The sequence below is a fragment of the Taudactylus pleione genome, unplaced genomic scaffold (assembly GCF_031769625.1).
Source record: "Taudactylus pleione unplaced genomic scaffold, aTauple2 ptg000070l, whole genome shotgun sequence".
Lineage (NCBI taxonomy): Eukaryota > Metazoa > Chordata > Amphibia > Anura > Myobatrachidae > Taudactylus > Taudactylus pleione.
Genome location: NW_028284472.1, coordinates 14,227,910 through 14,254,486, shown reverse-complemented (window position 1 = coordinate 14,254,486; position 26,577 = coordinate 14,227,910). Strand labels below are relative to the sequence as shown.

At 45.4% G+C, this 26,577-nt stretch overlaps 1 protein-coding gene across 1 annotated transcript in view; it reads right to left on the bottom strand.

The window, feature by feature from the left end:
• Positions 1 to 233: 233 nt before the first annotated feature.
• Positions 234 to 26,577, bottom strand: part of MEP1A (meprin A subunit alpha) — a 63,133-nt gene continuing 36,789 nt past the window's right edge. The window contains exons 11-14 of the mRNA XM_088467200.1: positions 22,152 to 22,625; positions 5,187 to 5,357; positions 3,830 to 4,034; positions 234 to 637 (exon numbers count right to left, since the gene is read on the bottom strand). Of these exons, the coding sequence (XP_088323326.1) occupies positions 490 to 637; positions 3,830 to 4,034; positions 5,187 to 5,357; positions 22,152 to 22,625 (998 nt within the window). The 3' untranslated portion in view covers positions 234 to 489. The remainder of the gene's footprint in view (positions 638 to 3,829; positions 4,035 to 5,186; positions 5,358 to 22,151; positions 22,626 to 26,577) is intronic.

Here is a 26,577-nt window from a genome sequence, read left to right as displayed (position 1 = left end):
AGTATGATCTATACACAAGTGTGAGAACACCACCCCCACGTATCAATTCGATCAAAAGAGTAGGCAGTTATGGATGTAAACTATTTTCAATAAATCATTTTATAGTATAGATAATGTTGAACAGATGTGTCTTTATTCTAGCGACATTGGTTATCTACACACAGTGGAGGAACCATTTTGTTGGGTGAACCATCACTGGTGTCAGCCATTTTGTGAGCTGAAGCAATGTTCTCCAGAATGCAGACTATAAATTCACTGAGAAACACAGACCGTCATGGTGCAATCTCAGGATTACTGTATTGCCTCATCCCACATAATGATCAATATTAAAAATATGAAGCATTTTGAACCAGAATTTCTTTTTTACATTTAAATGCACCGTAAATATCATCAAAAGATCGACCCGTCGTGCTGCGATTTACTCTGATTATCTGAAGGATGTTTCTCCAGTCTGAATAGACTGATGCTGCTTCTTTATGTACAGTGTTTTTATCTTCTGCTCAGCGTGGCGAGTATGGCGATAGTGAGGACAATGGTCCCGGCCACTCCTCCGATCATCATCCCCAGGGCGTTTCCGTGTAACTGGGCAGTCTCACATTGCTCGCCGGTGTAGATGAACGCTTGACTGGATGCACACCTGCGATGAGACATGGACAAGTGAATGCTTGGCCATCATCTACACAGTTTCCATGTGTGTAGATAAAGAGACAACACTTTGGATATGACCTACAGATAATTAATGGAGCATAATGTAGAGAACATCCAGGGTATGGCAATTCCTTGCACTTAGTAGTGACTTGGTGCAGACAAGGGGGAGACGTATCAAACCTTGGAAAGAGATAATGCAACCAATCAGCTTCTACGTAACTGTCATTTTATAGACTGTGCTAGATAACTGACAGAAGCTGATTGGTCGCTTTGGGAAACTTCTCCACTTTATCTGTCTCCAAAGCTTGCTACACCTCTCACATGGGGTTCTATTTATAAATGTCCATGTTTTCTCTGCGCTAACACACATTCTGTGGGACACATGGAAGAGCCCGCATTTGGCAAGAGCCGGTGTGATTTAGGAGAGTCATTAGATTTAAAGCGGCAATTCGTTTTAAAGGCAAAACCAGGTTGGTTTTACCTTTAAACTAATTGACTCTTTCAATCTACTGATTATCTGGCGGCAATTGCCCCAGCTCCTGCAAATCGCGGCCTATTACCTTTGGCCTAGTATCTCTGATTATTGCAGTGGTACAGAATGCGTTTGCGCTGCAATTTATAAAAGTTAAACTCCCGGGAGTGGCGGCACACAAACAATAACCACCTCTCCCGGCCGAATTAGTGTCACCTGCTTCTGCCGCTCAATGCTGACTGTGACATTTCTCCAGGATGCTTTCGCTGCTTTACCTTTGTACTGCGCGTGCACCAGCCCATAAAGGTATTAAATCACTGCGGGAATCGTCAACCGTTCTACCATCACCATCCCTCCATACTGCGCATACAAGGGTCATAAAGGTTGTGCGTTCGCAGAAGAACCTACAGTACAGCAAGGACGCCAACAGGTGCCATCCCGGGACAGGGGGGGAAATCTACACTACTAAGCTTTGGAGAGAGATAAAGTGGAGAGAGATATAAAAGCTAACCAATCAGCTCCTGTCACTTTAACGGCTGTGTTTGAAAAATGACAGTTAGAGAAGCTCATTGGTTGGAACTTAGGCCCTCATTCAGAGGCGGTCGGAGGATGCAAGCGGTCGCTCAGAAACTGGGCGGCCGCTTGCATCCTGACCGCCCGCCTCTGTTGCGGTCGTTAGGCTGTGGGTTAAAACCCACAGCTCTAACGACCGCTCCGGTGATGGTCGCGATGGTCATAGACCATCGCGACCATCGGGGCTTACGACGAGACCCTAGGGTAGGGTCTCCCTTCTCGTAAGCCCCGGAGAGCTTCTGACTCTGTCAGAGCCGAAAGCTCTCCACTGACATCACTAGTGATGTCAGTGGGGCCTCCCCCAAACGGCAGGCGTTCCCATGGGAACACATCCGTTTGGGCTGCCACCCCCCCGGCCCGCCTTCCAAATGGGGCGAGCTGTCAAATTCACATCGACAGCTCGCCCCCTTTGGATCGAGACCCGCTACGACCGGCGCTGTCGGTCATAGCGGGTCTCACGCATGCACACGACGGCGCCGTCGTGCGCATGCTCTGTGGGGGCCATCGACCCGGTCCGAGCGCATCGGCACTAACGACCGGGTCTGAATGACCTCCTTTATCTCTCTACTTTATTGGATTAAGCACATCTACCCCTATGTTTTAACAGAAGTGATGAAAAGCTGAGCTTGATGATTAGACTGCACTCAGTGAGCCTCCTGGTGAATGTGGAGACGCAGTGATGACCTTTTTCTGGCAGAAAGACACAAAAAAAAAATTTAACCTTCAGGGTTGTCAGAGCACAATTGCTTTCTTCACACTTCACAGACTTGACTGCCACCCCAGACAAAGGGTAAGCACCTGGGGCGCCAAGTGGGGGGGGAGCGGGTACTAAATACCCGAGCACTGGGTAGTTGGAGGTGCCTGGTCGGGTCTGGGTTCCCCCTTGCCCTTGACTCTTGCCTGTCAGTAGCCCAGCACATGCTAATGTGTGCTGGGCTGCAGTTGGACCAACGAGACTGCTGCCTCTGAGTCCCCACCCACTTTGCAAAACAATAAAGGGGGAGCGGTTTCCTGGGATTTAATGCAGTTAACCCTGGAACATTTCCAAGGTCATTCCCACAGACTGCAGGTCATCTGCTGATCCAAGTGCTAGACATGGGGCTAGGATCGGGAACAGGCAGCTCTGGGGAGTAGGGCCAAGAGTAGGAATCCAGGTGCCTCTGTAGGCACCCGTAATAGGTACCATCTGAATAATGGTTGGCCCCAGCTGTGTGTGGGGGAAGGGGACCTGGGCAACCAATCCGACCACTGATCCTATATTCTGCCACCAGCTATGGGGGCGCCGGACTATAGATAGACAGTAAAAAGGTTGACAATGTCTAGATAGACACCAGATGTTAGACAGTCAATAGGTCGACTGGGACAAAAGGTCGACACACTAAAGGTTGACATGTAAGAAGGTTGACAGGTACAAATGGTCAACAGGGTCAAAAGGTCGACATGAAAATAGTCAACACGAAAATGGTCGACACACAATATTTTTTCTTGATTTTTAGGGTTAGGATTAGGAACTTACCCTGACAGTTAGGGTTAGGCACTTATCCCGAAGGTTAGGGTTAGGCACTTATCCCGATGGTTAGGCACCAGGAGGGAGGGTTAGGCACTTACCAGAGGGTTAGGGTTAGGCACTAGAAGGGATGGTTAGGGTCAGGCACCTACCACGACGGTTAGGGTTAGGTATCAGGAGGGAAGGTTAGGGTTAGGCCCCAAGGGGAGGGTTAGGGTGAAGATTAGGGCTAAAAAACAAAAAAAAATCATGTGTTGACCATTTTTGTGTCAACCATTTTCAGGTTGACCTTTGACCATGTCGACCATTTGTACCTGTCGATCTTCTTACATGTCTACATTTACTGTGTCGACCTTTTGTCCCTGCTGACCTTTTGTCCCAGTCGACCTATTGACTGTCTAACTTCTGGTGTCTATCTAGACATTGTCTACCTTTTTATCATCTGTTAATCCACTCCCGCTATGGGCACCCACATTTTCTACACAGTTATCCGTAGAAGAGTTTTCATACGTGTCCCTCAGTTTGTCCTAGAACTGTCAGACAGACGGCTCTGCCTCAACATCAGTTAAACATGTTCTAGTGAAAGCTACATGTGTATACTGGGTATGCTTGTGAGGGGTGGGTCATACCTGCAGCTTGCTCTGCCTTTCTCAATGACACAAACGCCGCCATTCAGGCAGGTATTATCGTCACACTGGGTTCCCAGTGGCTGGATGTCATAACCCTCAGAGTCTCTTGGATTCACCAAAGAGCGTTTCTTCCTTTCGTTCACTTCTACCTCCAAGGGTTCCGATGCTCGGATGGGTACTTCAGTCCTCATGAGGTGTGTGAGGTCTGAAACCCAGAATATAGAGGAGAACGATTCAGATAAATACATTTTAAGCCCTTCAGACCATAAGTGTTTCTCCCCATGTCATAGAAATAAATATTTTAGATTCTATACAAATGAATTCTACAAAGTTGTTTTGGAAAATAATGTTCTTCGTTTTGGTAGCATAATTGATTTAGATAATTGTGGAGTGCGACAGAATACGTTGGCGCTACATTAATAAACGTTAATAAACATTATTTTATATGGATATAACAGAAATAAGTAAACAGACTATTGGCTGTGGTTTTTCTTACTGTTATTGTAATGAATGGAATGCAGAATAATGTATCGCTACATTAATTCAACTGGGAAGGATTATAGGGATAGCTAAATTGTGTACTCTATTACAGATTGCGCTAATAACCTTATAAATGTTGTATATAATTGGTGGGTATGTGTTTAGTTGTTGATAATGATGTTTTTCTTTTACGCTATTAAGATTTTGTCATTAAGTTATCTTTACTTGGACAGGGTGTGGCCAGATCATGTTGGGGGTGTGGCCATGCCCCTTTGGTCTAGGCTGGGCACTGGTACTTTGTACCTGCTCCCCCCCCCACTCCTCACCCCACCCCACGCATTGGTGATGGTATCATAAAGTAGCAACCTTAGAGCTTGGAACTATTGTTATGGATCCTTTCCTTTATACTGTAAAAGAAACAGTATCTGTCAGCAACAGCTTAGATTGCATGTATGCTGCATTTACGGTACAGAACGTTACTGTACAGTGTGGGGTGCATTGCAAAGCTACCATCCAGCAACACACACAGTTATGTTTTGTTGGAAAGAGCGGTTAATTTACCCAAATATTTTGAGGAGCTCATCGGTGGGCATCACAATCCTTATCTTCCCGTGAGCAGTTTTGCCTATAGCACCGAATGTAGAGGCACAAGACCACATCCCGCATGACTGTGTGCACTTCAGAAAACAATGCTCAGCTCAATGCATCATTAATTGTTTCCATTTCCCTTTGAAGCTGCATTAATCTCACCACAAACATACATTGCAATAGAAAAATGGTAGACAATACTCTCCACAACACTAGGAGACACATTTTCTATTGTTCTCTCTATTACCAACGGATTTCCAATGAAGAACAAGCAATGCAGAACACATACCTTCAAACTCCACAATTACAATCAGATCGTCGTTTTTCAGAAAACTCCTGCGGCGTAAAGTGGTGTGTGATATAAACGTGTACCAGCCGATATCTATGGTCCTGTAGCAGTTGCAGGACGGGTCCCATGTTCCGATTTTTGAAGGTCTTTCCCATCGCGATATATTCGTAGCTGTCAAACGGAAAACAGACGACTAGTTATAGGTTAGGGAACCGCAGAGGGCCTTTGTTGGGATAATATTGGTCATATTGGACTAGGGATGGCGATCGACCATTGATGATTCATAATCATTGATGGTTTGTGGCCGAGGTCGAATACTTTTGCCATCGATGGGGGAGAACCAGATGGTTTCCCTACATCGATTTCTAAGCATAACTGAATGTTTTTTTTTTCTTTGTTACAAGATCCAGAGACACGGAGCAAAGCTCCGCCCCCGGCACCTGCGAAGCCCTGTTTCCAGGTTCTGATTGGTCCACAGGCCAGTCAGTCAAAAAACAGGGATGACCATCGGTTGGTGAAACCATTGATGGTTATCCATTGCATAGTTGGTAGCCATCGATGGCTACTTGTTATTTTGCCATCAATAGTAACCACATCAATGGGAAATATTCTGAGCTACGTAACGCTACCTGTACGGGCAGGGCAGTCAATGATAAAACTGTACCCAGCACCGCTCTGCACAAAATCTCATTACCTGCTCCCATTTACGGGTACAGGACTGTTTTCGGCTGCACCCACTCTGTGGAATGCTTTCCCACACACAACAATACTTTCTATAGTCCTTTTAATAGAAAAACTCCAACAAAGAAAGGCAGCTCAAGCGACTGCTCCAAACGTGAATATAATGTGGACTTTAATAGCGCTGCTACTAATGTTCAGATTCCTATATAAAATGTCTATCAGGGAATGTTCAATAGAAAGGAGGAAAGAGAATGACTTCTCACAATTCAATTCACAATCCACGGATCACCATTACTTTTTGTATGTTCATGTAACAAATTACTCACACACACAGCAGCAGGGAAGCAGCACACCAGTCTGGATGCAAGTACAAGCTGGTCGACGCCAGTCTTTATTGTACAATGTCAGAAACATAAAGAAAACATAAATATAAATCCTAGCCCTGTCGGGGCACTAACTTCACAGGTAGTTCCCTCACTACCAGAACCTGGCAGGGCCTAATGCCCTCGCCAGCAACAAAAGCACAGCACAACACTCACAGTTAGGTATCCAAGTGTTTTTGAGCAAACTCCCTGTCTGCTCTCCCAGGTGAGTCAATCAGCCCTAAAAACACTAGGCTTATATTGGCCACTCTCAGGTGTTACCAGGCTGCGAGAACCAAAACCTGGGGTGGCCGTGGGTGGTGCCCTCCCTCTCCTCTCACCCACAACCCCCAGATCCCAAACCGGCTTTTCAAAATAGCCGAAACTCAAGCCTGCTAGACTGCAGACTTTCTCCTGGGGGTTTAAAACACAAAAGACAGGAATCTGGGACAAATGTACCTGCCACAGACCACTTTACCAGTGATCCTATCACATATCCCCCCCCTTTGTTTCGACCTGTGGGGCGGAACAACTGAAGCCCCCAAACAATGAACGCGTGACAACGCGTCAGCATTGGCCAGCTGGCTTCCTGGCCTGTGTTCCACTGAAAATTTAAAAGTTTGTAACGCCAAGAACCATCTTGTAATTCTCGCATTACTGTCCTTATTTTCAGACATCCACTTTAGAGGGGCATGGTCAGTGATCAATTTGAAATTTCTTCCGACCAAGTAGTACCTGAGAGCCTCTAACGCCCACTTTATGGCCAACGCCTCTTTCTCCACTGTGGCATAGTTTCTCTCATGTACATTCAACTTTCTGCTAAGATAGAAAATAGGGTGTTCCTCACCCTCCTTGTTCTGGGACAGGACCGCTCCTATACCTACTTCTGATGCATCGGTTTGTACTATGAATTCCCTTTCAAAATTAGGAGTCATCAGGACTGGTTGGGAACACAACGCTACTTTCAACTCCTGAAAAGCTTTCTCTGCCTCAGGACTCCATTCTACCATGACTTTTTGTTTGCCTTTGGTCAGGTCAGTCAGTGGGACTGCCATGGTGGCAAAGTTGGGTATAAACCTCCTGTAGTACCCCGTAATTCCCAAGAAGGCTCTCACCTGCTTCTTATTCAGAGGCCGTGGCCAGTTTTCTATGGCATCAACTTTATTGAGCTGAGGCTTTATCAGGCCTCTGCCAATGGTGTATCCCAGATATTTTACTTCCTCCATGCCTAGACAACACTTTTTTGGGTTGGCTGCCTTATAGATGGAGTCCAACACTGCTTGTACCCTGGGTAAGTGAGACTGCCAATCAGGACTATGAACGACCACGTCATCCAGATAAGCAGCCGCATACCATCTATGGGGCCTTAGAATCCTGACCATCATTCTTTGGAAGGTAGCAGGTGCCCCATGTAGCCCGAAGGGCAACATCTTGTACTAAAACAAGCCCTCTGGCGCTGAAAAAGCTGTCTTTTGTTTGGCGCTCTCGGTTAACGGTACTTGCCAATACCCTTTGGTTAGGTCAAGAGTGGTTAAATACCTTGCCGTCCCTAGTCTCTCAATCAGTTCATCCACTCTTGGCATCGGGTAGGCATCGAATTTTGAAACACTGTTCAACTTTCGGAAGTCATTGCAGAAACGCACACTCCCGTCGGGCTTTGGAATGAACACAATGGGACTTGACCATTCACTATGTGATTCTTCAATTACCCCTAACTCTAGCATATTTTTAATTTCTTTCGACACCGATTCTCTTTGTGCTTCTGGTAACCTATAGGGCTTTAGATTAACTTTAACCCCTGGGTCAGTGATGATGTCATGTTTAATGAACGAGGTTTTCCCAGGTACGTCAGAGAACAGCACCCTATTTCTAATCAGAAACTCCTTGACCTCTTGTTGTTGAATTGCCGACAGGGTTTTTGCCACTGTCACTTCGGGAACTAAGGGCCCTGGACTTACTGGAGGGTCTTGGACGGCCGACAGTACCGTTCTATCTTTCCAGGGCTTTAACAGATTTATATGGTATATCTGTTCCGGCTTTCTTTTCCCCAGCTGGTAAACTTTGTAATTGACCTGCCCCACTCTTTCTAAGATTTCAAAGGGCCCTTGCCATTTAGCCAAAAGTTTATTTTCCACAGTGGGAACCAATACTAACACTCTGTCCCCAGGAGCAAAGCTGCGTAACCGAGCATTGCGGTTGTATACCCTCTGCTGTGCCTGTTGAGCCTGTTCCAGGTTCTCTCTCACTATCGGCACTACCGCAGCAATTCTCTCCTGCATTTGAGAAACATACTCAATCACCGTTTTGTAAGGACTAGACTGCCCCTCCCATGTCTCTTTGGCAATGTCTAGTAACCCCCTTGGGTGTCTCCCATACAACAAGTCGAAGGGTGAAAACCCGGTGGAGGACTGGGGAACTTCTCATATGGCCAACAATAAATATGGCAATAAGTAGTCCCAATCCCTACCATCCTTGTCGACCACTTTCCTAAGCATGTGTTTTAACGTCTTGTTGAACCTCTCGACCAGCCCATCGGTTTGGGGGTGATAAACCGAAGTTCTTAACTGTTCGATTTTGAACAGGCGGCATAACTCTTTCATGACTTTGGACATAAATGGTGTACCCTGGTCAGTTAGTATCTCCTTAGGTATACCCAGCCTGCTAAAGACATGAACTAGCTCTCTGGCAATGGTCTTGGTTGACGTATTGCGCAACGGGATCACTTCCGGGTACCTGGTAGCGTAATGCATTATGACCAGAATATACTGGTGTCCCCTGGCAGACTTCATTAAGGGTCCAACCAAATCCATCGCTATTCTTTCAAACGGCACCTCTATGATAGGCAATGGAACTAGTGGACCCTTAAAATGTGGCCTGGGAGCATGATACTGACACTCAGGGCAGGATGCGCAAAAGTTAGATACCTCTTTATGAAGCCCGGGCCAGAAAAACCTCTGCATTATTCGCTCAGTGGTTTTCTCTACCCCTAGATGGCCTGTCGTTATATGACCATGGGCCAGATCCAACACTGTTCTTCTGTAGGCTTTGGGAACTATTAGTTGTTCCACAACATCTTCCCCCTTCTTAGTCACCTGATATAACAAATCCTGCCACATTGCCATGTGGGGATAGGACAGAGAACTATCAGGGTCTACGGGTTTACCATCAACTACTTTTACATTCTCCCTGGCTTTTACCAAAGTAGGGTCATTCAACTGCTCCACGGCAAAGACCTCTCTTCTGACCTCTAAATCAGGCAGACGATCACCTGGCCCAACAACACTTCCCACCTCAATGGGAGGCACATCAGTTGGCGGGCCACCGTCACGCTCCGCATTCTCTAGTTCGCCAATCATAGTAGAAAAAGGGAATAACTCTGACTCAGAAGAAACTCCCTCCTCCACTACATCGACAACCTCCTCAAATGGATCGGGCTTGTTCACCTCTGGAACAAAACGGCTTTCCCATAACTTCCAGAAGTGAGCAAAGTCTCTCCCCAATATTGCATCGTACATCAGACCATGTACCAAACCTACAGAAACTATAGCAGAACCACATGGTGTCTCGATGTTCACCTCGGCAGTAACATAATATCGAGTATCCCCATGTATGCAGGTCACACCAACAGTTTTCCCCTCACGCCGCAAGGGGTTCACCAGCTCAGCTTTTATAAGTGTCACCAAGCTACCAGAGTCTCACAGTGCCTCTACTCGGTTGCCATCTACAGTGATTACACACATGTGCTTATCAGTCACAGCCTGCCGGTCAGCCGTACAGGCTATCTGTGCAAAGAAAGACCCCCTGCGGTAGACATGAGCAGTATCACATTGCATAGGTTCAGTTGTAAGTGCACAATTAGCGGCAATATGGCCGAAGCCACCACATCGGAAACACTGAGTCATATTAATGTCTAGTCGTTTACGGGGCAAGAACCTTCCCGGCCTGGCAGGACTGTCTCCAGGTTCTACACCCTCAGTCTTAGGTACATTCCACCGCCCAGCACCCTTCTCCCCTGGAACAGTCTTACCAGTGTCTGTGGGAGTTCGCCGGTGCGCCATCGGGGCTCGGTGGGGCATACTCATCAGCTCCTCAGCCGCCACGTACCTCTCCACCAGCTCGACCAACTGGTCCGCGGACTTAGGGTCTGCATGGCTCACCCACTTGCGCAGAGTCGCAGGTAATGATCACAGGCACCGGTCCATCACGACCCTTTCCACGATCTGTGGTCCCGTCAGCGTCTCGGGCTGTAGCCATTTTGAGGACAGATGGACGAGGTCATGCATCTGTGAACGTGGAGGCTTGTCCATATGGAACTCCCAGCGGTGGACCCATTGGGCACGAACAAAGGTGGTGACTCCCAAGCGAGTTAGGATCTCCTGTTTTAGTTTTTTATAGTCCTTGGCATCAGCCAGGCATAAGTCAAAATAGGCCTTTTGTGGCTCCCCAGACAAAAAAGGTGCCACCAGACTTGCCCACTGCTCCTTGGGCCAACTCTCCCTTTCGGCCGTTCTTTCAAATGCGGTGAGATAGGCCTCCACATCATCGCCCGAAGTCATCTTCTGGAGGAAGTGACTGGCTCGTACGGAGTGAGTGGTGGTGGGAGGACCAGTACCAACATCTTGGGGCCGGGCGATCAGGTGCTGTACCACCTCTTTTATGGCCTGGCTGTTTTCCGCTAAGGCCCGGCGGGTTTCCTCGGTGGCAACCTGTTGTTGCCCCTGGGCTGTCTCCAAGGCCGACAGTTGCACCCTGGTGGATTCCTGCAGAGCCCTGGTAGATTCCTGCTGAGCTCTGGTAGATTCCTGCTGAGCTGCTGTAGCTTGGAGCAGGGCTTTAAAAATGTCCTCCATTTTGTCCTGGGGTGTAGGTTGGAAGCTGAACCTTGCCTCTCTGAGCATGGGCTGACGCCTCCTCTATGGGACTCCAAGGACACAGCGTTATTTCCACACTCACAAATTGGGTGTCTGTCCCTTTAATTTTTAAACGGAAAGTTTTCCTCTTGCTGCAACTTCAGTGTGTGGGTGCCCGCATTCTCCACCATATGGTGACACAGTTAGGTTAGGGGGTCCCTCTCCTGGGTAGAGGACTCCTTCCTTACACATACACACAGCAGCAGGGAAGCAGCACACCAGTCTGGATGCAAGTACAAGCTGGTCGGGACTTTAATAGCGCTGCTACTAATGTTCAGATTCCTATATAAAATGTCTAATAGGGAATGTTCAATAGAAATGAGGAAAGAGAATGACTTCTCACAATTCAATTCACAATCCACGGATCACCATTACTTTTTGTATGTTCATGTAACAAATTACACACACACACAGCAGCAGGGAAGCAGCACACCAGTCTGGATGCAAGTACAAGTTGGTCGGCACCAGTCTTTATTGAAACATGTCAGAAACATTATGTCAGAAACATAAAGAAAACATAAATATAAATCCTAGCCCTGTCGGGGCACTAACTTCACAGGTAGTTCCCTCACTACCAGAACCTGGCAGGGCCTAATGTCCTCGCCAGCAACAAAAGCACAGCACAACACTCACAGTTAGGTATCCAAGTGTCTCTGAGCAAACTCCCTGTCTGCTCTCCCAGGTGAGACAATCAGCCCTAAACACACTAGGCTTATATTGGCCACTCTCAGGTGAAAAACTAACAAGCCTGTTACCAGGCTGCGAGAACCAAAACCTGGAGTGGCCGTGGGTGGAGCCCTCCCTCTCCTCTCACCCACAACCCCCAGATCCCAAACCGGCTTTTCAAAAAAGCCGAAACTCAAGCCTGCTAGACTGCAGACTTTCTCCTGGGGGTTTAAAACACAAAAGACAGGAATCTGGGACAAATGTACCTGCCACAGACCACTTTACCAGTGATCCTATCACAATATATATATATATATATATATATATATATAGTCACACATCTCCAAATTTACAAGTATGTAATAAAGCGTAAGTCTTTATTTTCCAATCGATCAAAAAATACAATCCTGCTGTGCATTTGAGCATATACCGGTAATATAATACATAAACTAGGGAGCTCACTAGACCCTTGGAGTGTTGCGGTGCTGTTCGGCTAGTGTAGCTGAATGTTATCCCAGGACTGCTGCACTGCAAAGCTGCTGGTTCTCTCTATGTTAGTTCTGACTGTTCCCAGTATATGCACGCTTCACAGACTGGTGTTCTTGCTCATATAAAAACACAGAAGCTTTTCCAAGAAGAAATGTGACCGAGTCCCCCTGTGATTTACTGACGCGTTTCAACCTTAGAGCGGGTCCGTCAAGGCAAACCACAAGCTTCTACATTATGATATGAGCAAGAGCACCAGCCGGTGAAGCGTGCATATACTGGGAACAGTCAGACCTACTATCACGCATTATATATAAAGAGGGTCACTTACACTTCTCTAAGGAGTTTATTTACTAAGCAGTGTTAGGAGACAGAGTGAAAAGTGATAACAAAGTGATAAGGTGCCAGGCAATCAGCTCCCAACTGTCATTTTTCAAGCACAGCCTGTGAGATGGCAGTTAGGAGCTGATTGGCTGGTACCTTATCACTTTCTTATCACTTTTCACTCTGTCTCCTAAAACTGCTTAGTAAATAGACCCCTAAATCTCTTATGGTGACTTATCAATATATCATTTGAAAGGAGTAAAAAACCTATACAGTGTGATATTGCTTCATGAGAAAATACAGTAAATAGAGGAGATATTTTTTGTATGCCCTCACTCTCAATACAGTGCAATGAGGCTTGAATAGTATGTTGGTATCAAACCATATACATACAATCCGACAGGAGAAGGCTTGGCCGCCCACCAGACACAAGCAAAATATATGCAATGAGCATAGCAGTCTTTGAGGTCCCGGGGTCTCCCAAAAGGTTTTGCCCGCCATCCTTAATTATGCTTCTAGAAGGTAGTGTGAGGTAGAGAGATGCATCCTAAACCAATTCACCAACGCGTTTCGACGTACAGTCCTTGTCAAGGTGTATCATAGTGGGCAATAGCTCTGACTTATATACCCCTTAGTTGTCCCTCCTACTTAATGACCTTTGTGGGTGGGGGTATTAATCAATTCCATTAATTTAAAATTAACTGCATATATTCCTCCTCTTAAACTGAGCACATATTATATGAAATATAAGAATAAAACATATTAAGTGATATATAAACAGGAAAAATCGGTAAAACGCAGCTGTGGATACTCATCACCGAGACTGAGTCAATAGTGAGAGAGTGGCCAGGCTCCTTACATCGCCGCATATGTGCCGGTAACCCAGGTAACGGCACATGAGCGGCAGTCAACAAAAATGGCCAGGCGTTCCAACCTTAGTGAGTGATAATATTAGAAAGTGGAAGTGTTTAGGAGCAAAAGCAACTCAGCCACTAAGTGGAAGACCAGGTAAATCACAGAGCGGGGTCAATGACTACTAAGGCGCATGGTGCATAAAAGTCGCCAGCGCCATGCTGATTCCATACCTGAAGAGTTCCAAACTTCCACTGGCATTAATGTAAGCACAAAAACTGTGCAGCGGGAGCTTAATGGAATGGGTTACCATGGCCGAGCAGCTGCATGCAAGCCTCACATGACCAAGTCCAATGGCGAGCGTCGGATGGAGTGCTGTAAAGCACACTGACACTGGACTGTGGAGCAGTGGAAACGTGTTCTGTGGAGTGACGAATCACGCTTCTCTGTTTGGCAGTCAGATGGACGAGTCTGGGTTTGGCGGATGCCGGGAGAACGTTACCTGCCTGTCTGCATTGTGCCAACTGTGAACTTTGGTGGAGGAGGGATAATGGTATGGGGCTGTTTTTCAGGGTTTGGGATAAGCCCCTTATCTCCAGTGAAGGGCAATCTTAATGCTTCAGCACATCAAGACATTTTGGACAATGCTAAGCTTACAACTTTGTGGCAACAGTTTGGGGAAGGCCCTTTTCTATCCCAACATGACTGTGCCCCAGTGCACAAAGCAAGGACTATAAAGACATGGTTTGATGAGTTTGGTGTGGAAGAACTTGACTGGCCCGTACAGAGCCCTCACCTCAACCCCATCGAACACCTTTGGGATGAACTGGAGTGGAGATTGCGAGCCAGGCCTTCTCGTCCAATGTCAGTGCCTGACCTCATAAATACTCTACAGAATGAATGGGCACAAATGCCCACAGAAACACTCGAAAATCTTGTGGAAAGCCTTCCAAGAAGAGTGGAAGCTGTTATAGCTGCAAAAAGGGGACCAACTCCACTCCATATTAAAGTATATGTATTAGTATACAATGTCATTACAGTCCCTGCTGGTGTAATGGTCAGGAGTCCGAATACTTTTGCCCATACAGTGTACATAAAATTTGTGTACATACTGTACTTCTATACCCACACTTAGGTTATATCCACCATCTTAGAACCTAATTCACATATAGTACATCCACTTTAATTGTGGTAAATTTATACACAGAAGAAAAAAATATATGCCTATTATCCAAACCATAAATATATACTCATTAACGTTGAGTTCAAAATTACAATGAACACAAGCAAGTGAAACTGTGCTAATCAATACAGAATATCCATATGAAAAATCATTAAATACCAGGATAGCAGAATAAAAACCCATTGATCTTCCATGTATCTTCTGATCAGTGATTATACTGCTAACTACATGTGTTTTTTAATTATCTGCCTTGCAGTATACAAGTTTAGGTTTTTCTTGAATTTATTCCTTTATAAATGAGTCTTTCATTAAAATTCCCCAATGTTCACCAACTGTATCTACATATTGTAGTTACCTTGTGTCATCTATGAGCCTCAGAGGAAATCTGTATTTTCCATTGTTGTATTGTCCTGGTCTAGGATATACATGCTTATCGTGAAATGTATTAAAATATGTATTTGTTTCTTTTGTTAAAATATGGTTTATTTTCAAAGTTCCTAAGTTTCTAAACTACCTTCTAGAAACATCATTAAGGATGGTGGGCAAAACCATTGGGAGATTCCAGGACCTCAAAGATTCTCTCTATAATTTTCTAGGATGCGATAGAGAAATGATACAATCTACAATCTGATTGGTTGCTACTGCACAGACTCCAGTCTTCCTATTCTCCAGGGAGGCTTCATGCCCTGTCCCAACATGGCCACAGAGGCAGAGGCCATCTTGTTTTTACTCTGTACTGTGTCAGAGTGACATGGTGGGTGACAGTTGTCTCCTACTTAACACCTATGAGAACCGAGCCCACCCGAATTTGCAGATACGAGTCGGATCCAAGCAGGCTCGATTTTTCCCGCCTGACTCGGAACTCGAAACAGAGGCAAAACCATAGAGTATGAAATCTCGCGGTTCGCTAGCTTACATCTCTATGATCAATGTAGTATATAAGGTACCACGCGGCGGATGCCATTTCACGCCTGTTGAGACTGAACAGGGAGGGTGGGTAGTGTAGGGCTGGGAGAGTGGTCCTGTGCTATCTGCTGGGTCCTGTGTCCTGGGCTGTCTGCTGATCCATTCTGGGCTGGTGCTCTGCTGTCTGCTGTGTCCATCTGGACTGGTGCAGAATACATCTGGGCTGGTGCAGAAGAATACATCTGGGCTGGTGCTGCGTCCATCTGGGCCCAAGTTCTGGACTCCCAAAAAAAAAAATATATATTGTAATTGTAAAAAAAAAAATGTGTCTTTAAAAGTTTTAGTGTAATATTTTTCTGTGTGCACGTGCAATGCGTGTTAGGCTTAACCGCAGTACCACACAAGATCCAGCCAGTAATGCAACTTGTTGCACAACCTAGTGCTGCCTGAGTCCAGGCATGCAAAAAAAAAAAATATAAACCATCAACACAAGTGTCTTTAATATTTTTCTGTGTGTGCGTGTTTGCATGTGTGTTAAGATCCAGCCAGCAACGCAACTTATTGCAACCTAGTGCTGCCCCACTCCAGTATTGATTAATCGCTGCTCTGGGCCCAAGTTCTGGAGCTGAAAATTTTTTTCTAATAGTCTTTTTTTATTCTAATATTTTAGTGTGTGCGTACGACTGCATGTGTGTCAAATTTGTAACTGCACCTTGGCTACACTATTGGTGCTTGTGACACTGCTTCAAGACCGCAGAAAATATGGAGGGCTGTCACATGTCAGGAGAGCAAGGCCAAGAAGAACCACATGTTGTAGCTGCCGCCAGCAGTGCAAGGCCGTCAACTTTCTCGTCCTCTGTGAAGGCCCATGCCCCGGGGCTTAAGTCATGCCATCGATATGGTAAAGCTACTTTTACACAAGTAAAGAAAACAAAATCAAAAGGAAAGTTGCCTTTACATAAACAAAACATTGCCAATATGCTATTCACTACACAAAGTGGCAAGGAAAGGATAAGGCCTTGGACTTTCTTTAGTAAGACTGCTGATTGCCCGTCAGAAAAAACAACTGTGAGCCCAGAGAAATCGAAATCACAAATCCCCGAGGAGAGTGCAAGTGTGTCCGCGGTTGCCATGTGTGAGCCAGACCTAAATCCTAGTGTACTGGAGGATCCTCCAAGTTCCAACATTTGTGTGCCCTCTGTAAATGTGGGGAAGGGCAGTCAACATCTAGCAGACATAGTCAGTGAGGATGCTTCTGTGGAATTGCACATGGAGGAGGATAATATTTTGGTAGTTGAAGGTGCTAAGGATAATGATGATGTTGGTGATGAGGATGTTGATGCCAAGTATGTCCTTTGTGTAAGTAAGGCAACAGCTGTTGCCCATGGCTTGAAAAAGCCAAAGCCCATTGTTGTCATGCCGGGGCAAAAGACAAAAAAATCCACTTTCCACCCCAATCCGGACAACAGTTGTCAAGCCATATGTAACCATTGCAAAGCAAGAGTGAGTAGAGGGAGTGACCTAAACCACCTAGGAACCTCCTCCTTGTTATGTCACTTGGAGGGCATTCATCAAATATCAAAGTGTATGTCGCCAAGTTCCAAAACTCAAAACGTAACAAGTCCAGTGTCACCTACCTGCTCCCTCTCTGTGGGATCCAAGCACCTTCGATCTCCAACACCAACACCTGCATCATCATCAACATCCTCATTCATGATCGGAAGTAATTAAAAAAAAACAATTGACTATTAAACAGTCCTTTGATAGAGGAAGTATGTATAACAGCTGTCACCCAGTTTCACAGTGGATCACTGACATCATGACGGCTGTGCTAGTATTAGATGGTGATATAATAAAAAATGAGGATGATAGTGTGGAGGAAGTGCAAAAGGAGGATGACGCTAATGTGGATGTTGATGATAAGGATGTGGTTTGCGTAAATCAGCCACCAGTGGCAGCAGTTCTTGCTAATGATAAAAAGAAAGCCAGAAAAGCCATGTCTTGGGTGTAGAATTATTTTAATCTAAATTCTGACAACAGTTGTGAAGGCATCTGTTCCATTTTTAAAGCTGAAGTTAGCAGAGGAAGGGACGTTAACCATCTAGGCACCTCCTCCCTGTTACGTCATTTGTAGCGAGTTCATGCAATTTGTTTAACAAAATTATAATTTGTAAATTAATAACAAGCTGTCCAGTATCAGCTACCAGCAGTTTGGACTAGCACATGCAATCTCCACCACCAACACCCTCATCATCAACCTCCTCCTTAATAATTGAAGGTAGTCCGTCCAAAAAATGTTTTGTGTGGGCCCAAACAAACCAAGGAGTTCAGCCACGAAAGTGTCAGTCCTAGTGGCTAAGGTGCTTGGTTTGTTAAACTGTGCATGTCCTTTTTAATATCCCACATCAGATTGGGTGGGAAGGACAATTCCATCTTGCACCTCTTTCCTGTACATTTCGCACAATTTGGGGCATTGCCGACTGACATTATTATAGTTTATTAAACTGCCATCCTGCGCCGTCATATTATTGATTGGTCACTGCACCACGATATTTGTCACGTTATGGTTCTAATACCATACAATTAAGGTATTCAGATAAAGGGTGGACATTCATACCACCATTGATTCCGGATACCACTTTGTTATATTTCACTTAGCTTCATAAAATCTGTGATATTACTTTTATGTTTCTGTTTTTCTGTTTTTCATTTTTGTATACCCTTTTGCCATGTTCTACACTGCATGACTGTACTACAACGGGTTTTGACTCGTTAATGTATTTTAATGTATACTTAGGGCTTGTTCATGTTTTTAATGTATACCAATAAAAGTTAACTAGCGTGCCCCCAAAAAGAGAGTTTAATTTTTTCTCCTCAACAACGTCTATAAACTGCCATCCTGTCTGCCACTGCTGTGTGGCAATGTGTCATAGATCTCCTATATTTTTTTAAACTGGCATGCGTTTGTGCTGCTGCTCTGATGCTTACTTTAGCCAGCCAGATCGCTGTAGCCTTTGGCCTGTATTGGTGAAAAATAGTGAAATCAATATTGTGAGCTGTGAGGTGGTTAAAAATGCCTAGAAATGCCTAAAAATGATTGTTATTAAGGTTAATAATACTGTAGGAACAAAAACAGGCCCAAATTATGTGGTTTTAGCTGTTTATATAATTTTTGGGAAAAAATATAGATCCAAAACCAAAACCTAAAAACAAAACACCAAGGAAAAAAATCCAAAACCAGATTCAGATCCAAAACCAGGGGAGATCCAGATCCAAAACCAAAACATGGGGGTCGGCGCACATCTCTAATAATTAGGGTTGAGCGGGTTCGGATTTCTGAAATCCGGACCCCCCCCAGCCGCCCCGATCCGAGTTAGGCTCGACTTTTCCCGCATGACTCGAGGCAAAACGTCATCATCCCGCCTTCCGGATCTCGCGGGTTTTGGATTCTATGAAAGGTTCCCGCGTCGGCGTCATTTCTCACTCCGGCTGTCTACAGTGAAGAGGGAGGGTGGGAGCTAGGGTTGGCTGGGCTGTGTTGTGCTGCTGTTGTCCATAGGGGCTGTGTCCACTCAGTCCATAGGGGCTGACTGGGCTGTGTTCTGCTGCTGTTGTCCATAGGGACTGACTGGGCTGTGTTGTGCTGCTGTTGTCCATAGGGGCTGACTGGGCTGTGTTGTGCTGCTGTTGTCCATAGGGGCTGACTGGGCTGTGTTGTGCTGCTGTTGTCCATAGGGGCTGGCTGGGCTGTGTTGTGCTGCTGTCATAGGGGCTGGCTGGGCTGTGTTGTGCAGTCAGTTGTCCATAGCGGCTGTGTCCACTCCAAAGTCTATAGGGGCTGGCTGGACTGTGTTGTGCAGTGTCCCATAAAGGCTGTAGTCCTAGAGGGGTGCTATAGTGTTGTCCAGGGGGTGATCTGTGCATCAGGGGTGCTCCCCCAAAGTGCACTCCAAAAAAAAATGTATTTATTTTTTGTGTTTGTGAATTGTGTGCGCATTAGCCGCACGTGCATCAACAAAGTAACTCCAAGCGTGCGCCTGTGTCATAAGTAAAGGGCCGGCTGGCTTGACCGTTAAAGGGTGCTGTAACCCCCAAAGTGCACTCCAAACAAAATAAAAAATTATTTTCTGTGTTTGTGAATTGTGTGCACTGTGGCTGCACGTGCATCAACAAAGGAGCAGCGCCAAGCGTGCGCCTGTGTCCCATAAGTAAAGTGCCAGCTGGCTTGTCCGTTAAAGGGTTCTGTAACCCCCAAAGTGCACTCCAAACAAAATAAAAAATGATTTTCTGTGTTTGTGAATTGTGTGCACTCTGGCTGAACGTGCATCAACAAAGGAGCAGCGCCAAGCGTGCGCCTGTGTCCCATAAGTAAAGGGCCGGCTGGCTCATCTCTTAAAGGGTGGTGTAAGCCCCCAAAGTGCACTCCAACAAAAAAAAAAGCATTTTCTTCTGTGTTTGTGAATTGTGTGCACTGTACGTGCATCCTCAAAGTAGCAGCGCCAAGCGTGCGTCTGTCTGTTAAAGGGTGGTGTAACCCCCAAAGTGCGCTCCACAAAAAATAAAAAAATCTTCTTTTTTTTTCTGTCTTTGTAAATTGTGTGGGCTGTCGCCGCACCTGCATCCTCAAAGCAGCAGCGACAAGAGTGTGTCTGTCTGTTAAAGGGTGGTGTAACCCCCAAAGTGCACTCCACAAAAAATAAACAATTCTTTTTTTTCTGTGTTTGTGTGCGAAATGTATGCACAGTAGCCGCACGTGCATCAACACAGCAGCAGCACCAAGAGTGCGCCTGTGTCATAAGTCAAGGGCCGGTTTAGACATCTGGTCCGGACTGAAGGATGTGCCAACAATTTCTGACATGTCTACTGTCACTGCATATGATACTGTCACCACTGACTGAATGGTGGAGGATTACATTGGTGACAGCATCCAAGTAGGCATGTCAGACAGTCCATACCTGTACTGGCAGAGAAAAGAGGCAATTTGGAGGCCCCTGTACAAACTGGCTCTATTTTACCTGAGTTGCCCCCCCTCCAGTGTGTACTCCAAAAGAGTGTTTAGTGCAGCCGGGAACCTTGTCAGCGAAAGGCATAGGAGGTTGCTTCCACAAAATGTGGAGAAGATGATGTTCATAAAAATGAATGATCAACTCTTCCAGGGAGACCAGCCTCCAGAACGTACAGAGGGACCTGTGGTGGTGGATTCCAGTGGGGACGAATTAATACTCTGTGAGGATGAGGATGTACACAACACTGAAGAGGGTGAGGAATCGGTGAATGAGGAGGATGAGGATGACATCTTGCCTCCGTAGAGCCAGTTTGTGCAGGGACAGATTAATTGCCAGCTTGTTTTGTGGGGGCCCAAACGAAAGAATCATTTCAGCCACAGTCGTGTGGCAGACCCTGGCGCTGAAATGATTGGTTTGTTAAAGTGTGCATGCCCTGTTTATACAACATAAGGGTGGGTGGGAGGGCCCAAGGACAATTCCATCTTGCACCTTTTTTTTTTCTTTGCATTATGTACTGTATTGGGGCCTAGTTTTTCAAACTGCCATCCTGTCTGCCACTGCAGTGTCACTCCTAGATGGGCCACGTGTTTGTGCCGCCCACTCGTGTCGCTTAGCATAGTCATCCAGCTACCTCGGTGCAACCTTTTGGACATAAAAACACTATTGTGAGGTGTGAGGTGTTCAGAATAGACTGGAAATGAGTGGAAATTAAGGTTATTGAGGTTAATAATAGCATAGGAGCAGAAAAAACGACAAATTCTGTGATTTTAGCTGTTTTTATGCTTTTTTTAAAAAAAATAGAGATCCAAAACACAAAGGCCCTCATTCAGAGCCGTACGCTCTGAGCAGAGCGCACGCTCTGAATGAGGGCCGGGCTCCATTTTCATGGAGCGTCCTCCTGGACGCTCGTATAGCTGTGGGTCACCACCCACAGGCTATACGAGCGTGCTTTGTGATGGCCGCGATGGTCGAGACCATCGCGACCATCGAAATTGCGAGCCGGAGCCTGCGGTTGAGGTTTTCAACTGCAAGCTCCGGAGTGATTTTGGCTCTATCAGAGCCAAAATCACTCCCACTGACATCACTAGTGATGTCAGTGGGCCGGCTTCTGACGGGAGGCGTTCCCGTGGGAACGCCCCCGTCAGGGAGGCACGCCCCCGGCACGCCCACCAAAGGGGGCGTGCTGTCAATCAACATTGACAGCACGCCCCCTTTGATCGGACACAACGAGCGAAGGACTTTCCTTCGCTCGTCGCGTCTGGCGCATGCGCACGACGGAGCTCCCTCCGTCGTGCGCATGCTCAGTGCATAACATCGACCCACTTGCGAGCGGACAGCCGCTCGCGAGTGGGTCTGAATCAGGCCCAAAGCCCATAACCCAAAACACAGAAGGGTGGATTTGGCAAAACCAATCCAGATCCAAGCCACGAAGAAAGATCCAGATCCAAAACCAAAACACGAAAAGTGGCCGGTGCACACCCCTACAATAATATATATATGCTCACACCAATTGACATGAAGGACAGTACTCAAGTACAACATATTATTATGGTTGTCTAGACAGGCTTTACAGTACACCAATCACTTACATGGATTAATCTGATCCGCTGATGTCGTGAAGCTCCGGCTGGAGGACATGCGCAGACGTACATCTGGGTCCTGATCAACCAATGTTATCATAGCCTGACGGTTCAGCACAGGCCAACTCAAGACAGCATCGTCATCCCCACTGCACAGGTGGAACGATATACCGGTGTAATTAATGTAAGGTGATGGGCCTGGCCCATGGGGAAACAGGCCGATAGCATATCCGTAGCCTTCAGAGTTGTAGAAACAAGGACTTGTAATGCGATCCCCTTTAACGGTTTCTTTCAGGACCTGGCTGACATTCCGGATGGTCCACACATTACTGGGGCAGGGGAGTTCCGTCAGGGTGATGTCATCAATTAAAATACCGCCGTTAGTAGTTTGATTATCTCCTTGGATCCCTTGGAACACATAGCGGAACTTTCGATTCACACTAAGCGGCACATGTGCAATTTTCCAATCGTGGTCGTTGTCTCCTGAGTGAGGGCACATGAAGTAAGATTTAGTCCTCTTGTGTCATAACACCAAACTTTGTCAAACTAAGACTTAGGGGTATATTAACTAAAGTGAGAGTTTTTAGAAGTGGAGATGTTGCCCATGGCAACCAATCAGATTCTACTTAACATTTAACTAGCACCTTCTAGAAGATAATAGCTAGAATGTGATTGGTTGCTATGGGCAACATCTCCACTTCTAAAAACTCTCACTTTAGTAAATTTACCCCTTAGGGTTAAATTTACTAAAGGTCAACTTTAATCAGTTAAAATTAGATCTAAATCGAACAACATCAATGTTGTGCTCCAGAGCCTAAATCACACATTTACTAACGGATGATTTTTTTATATAAATTTTTTTTTTTCGATAGTTTATTTTTATTTAAAATATATAAGACATACTGTACATAACATAAGCCTTCAGATGAAAAAAGGGAAAACATTGTAAGCCAAAATAGTCATCCGAAGGATATATTAATCATAGAAAATCCTATATGGTATAACAATAAATTGTATAAAATGGTACAACATTAGCTTCAAAAACAAAGGTAGGAGAAGAAAAAAAAGACATAAGAGAAAAGAGAAGAAGAGAGAAAAGAAGAGTAAATAATGAGGGGGGGGGAGAGAAAAAAGAGAGGGAGAAGGGGTGGGGTAGAAGGCCTCACTGGTAAGACATCACAAACACAATTGTAGTGTGAGCAAACGGTACTAAAATAGAATCAAATGAGTCTGTAGGAAGCACCTATAAAGTGAAAAGAGAGAAGGTAAGTATATAACAGCAGTTGATCATAACAGAAGGGCCGAAAGACCACCCAGCAAGTGGGAGCTATGTGAGGGGTTTTGATAATTATACCAAGGGTCCAAATCTGTACAAAATTAGATGATCTATTATTGAGATATGCAGTGATCTTTTCCATACTTGCCAAGTGCCAAATTCTATCAGTAACTAGGTGGAGTGTCTAAACGTTTCCAATATAAAGCAACGAGTTCAATATTTGGACCACCAACTTACTGGAGATTGTGTCTAACGTTGCTATTGGCAAGCCCAAGAGAAAAGATAAAGGGTCTTTAACTATGGGAGTATTAACTACCCTACTTAATAAGTTAGCAATCATGTCCCAATAACGTGTTATTGTGGGGCAAGTCCACCAGATATGAATAAAAGAACCTAGGGCACCGCAACGTCTCCAGCACCGAGGGGAAACAGACGGAAACATCTTAAATAATCTAGTGGGGACCAGGTACCACCTGTAAAAGATCTTGTAGGCATTCTCCTTCACCAGGGTCGAAATAGATGTCTTTGAGAGCGAGGTATATATATATCAGACCAAGTCTGCTCATCTGGTGGAGGACCTAGGTCTCTTTCCCACTGTAGTTCAAACGATGTGGAAGGAGACTGCCCACACGATAAAAGGAGAGAATAAGTGGCGGACACAATGCCCTGAGTTAAGGGACTATGATAACACAGGGATTTAAGTGTTGACAGAGGGCAAAGTGGTATAGGGCTAGCCAAAGAGGATACAACATGCCTCAATTGAAAGCATAGAAAAGGGTACACTTCAGAGAACTTATATTTAGTTATAATATCCGGTAACAGCATACATTCATCATTATCCAAAATATCTATAACAAAGCGGATATTCCTATTTACCCAGGGGCGAGCACGGATCATGGATTGACCTAGTGGGAAGGCAGGGTTGTCCCATATAGGAATAAGGGAAGAGGGAGATGAGAGAAGTTTAAAGTGGCGGGTACAGTAATCGCAAATCTGACAAGTAAACTTAAGGACAGGATGTAGACCAATATAAGGAAGTCTGGAATTGGGGGGTAATAGTAGTTGGGAGGCCAATGAGGCAGCGCGACCTAAATCCATCTCTAATTCGAGCCACCGAAGAGTGGAGGTGGGGGCGAACCATGCAACAGTTTGACTCAAATGAGAAGCGTACTAGTATAAACAGATATCCAGGAAACCCCTCCCTCCCTTCTCTACACGTCTCCGTAAAGTCGAAAATTCTGTTCTGGGTACTTTGTTCCTCCATACAAAGCGGAGAAACCATGTGTGTAATTGAGCTAAAGTTGACTCTGGAACTTTAACCGGTAAAGTTTGAAACAGGTATAAGAGACATGGCAGTATATTAATTTTAAGGACGACTATACGACCTAACGAAGAGATGATGAGAGATTGCACCTGTGCAGGTCCACTTTGATGGATGATAACAGAGGTATAAAATTCTCATTATAGAAAGTGTTATAGTGGTTTGTAACAAAGACGCCCATGTAACGAATCTTAGTAGTCCGCCAAGAGAATTTGTAATTGGTTTGTAAGAGTGACAAACAGGCCGGATCAATATGAAAAGGCAAGGCTTCAGTTTTGGACCAATTGATTTTATAGCCCGACAAATGGCCATATGTAGTGAGGACACGGAATAAATTTGGTAGTATGGGGTGAAGAAAGGGAAAGTAGAACGTCGTCAGCAAACAACGACATCTTGTACTCGGACTCACCTACAACAATCCCAAAAATATCCCTTGAAGCTCGAACATAGGCCACCAGGGGTTCGATGGTCAAGGCAAAAAAACAAGGGGCGACAAAGGGCACCCCTGCCTAGTGCCATTTGTGATCTCCAATGGGCAAGAAGCAAGACCATTTACAGACACCTTAGCCGATGGGCCCGAGTACAAGGCCTGAATCACAGTGAGGAAGTCGCCTCCAAGTCCGAAATGTCACAAGGTCTCACACATAAAGGGCCAGCTAATCCTATCGAATGCTTTCTCTGCGTCCAGAGCTGGAGTGTGCGTTGAGTTTATCGAATGTGTAAGGCTAATTATGCATCTTGTCTTATCCCGTGCCTGTCTACTTGGGATAAACCCCACCTGGTCATTATGCATAAGTTGAGGCAATACAGTGTGTAAGGCCAGAATAAGATGACGTTGAAAGGTTTTGTAGTAACTGGCCATGAAGCCATCAGGGCCCGGCGCTTTATTGCTCTTCAGAAGTTTAATAGCGGAAGCGACTTCCTCCTCAGATATCTCAGCATTTAGTGCAGAAGCTGCCTCTGACGATAAACGGGGTAGGTGGCATTGTGAGAGAAAATTTTCGATCTCTGATCCAAGTGAAGGCGAAATCTGAGAGGACCCAAACGCATTATAGAATTTGTCATAAAATTTTAAAAAAGCCTGGGTGATGAGTTTAGGGTCTCGTAAGATGTGACCTGTGGAAGAATGGATGGAAAGCACATTACTCTGAGCGATCCTAGACCGCAACCTAGAAGCTAAAAGCCTGTTGGCCTTGTCCCCTTTTTCATAGAAGGATTGATTGAGCCATTTTAGACTAGTCTCAGCCTTAGCAGTCAAAAGCAAGTTCAATTCGCCCTTAGCGGACGACAGAGTGGATAGATCCGTGGGAGAACCTGAGTGTTTGTGTTTTAAAGAAAGGGATCTGATCCGCTCTGAGAGGTCTTGAATGCGTTTAGTCCTCGATTTAGTAGCATGTGCGGATGCTCTAATTAAGTAACATCACATAACTGCCTTATGGGTGTACCAAAGGATCATAGGGGTAATGGTTGGAGTCTTATTGCAGTCAAAGTAATGTGTTAATTCCTCTGCTAGTTGGGCCTTGAGCAAGGGTATATCGATTTTGAAGTGTTAAATGTGTGATTTAGGGGCCTATTTATCAACGAGTTTTATCATACCAAACAAGTGATAAAACTCGTTTGCATATAATAAATGGTGCTCCAGCCAATCAGCAACCAACTGCCACTTTTCAAACAGATGACAGTTAGGAGCTTATTGAGGTGAAACAGGAGAAATAATACAGAGATAGATTAACATCTCTGCCTCCAGAGTGGGGGAGAGAAACTCCCCCCTTCCCCCCTCCGGCGGTCCGTACAAGTCCCACAGAACAGCAGCCTAGTGCAAACAGTGCGAGATCTTA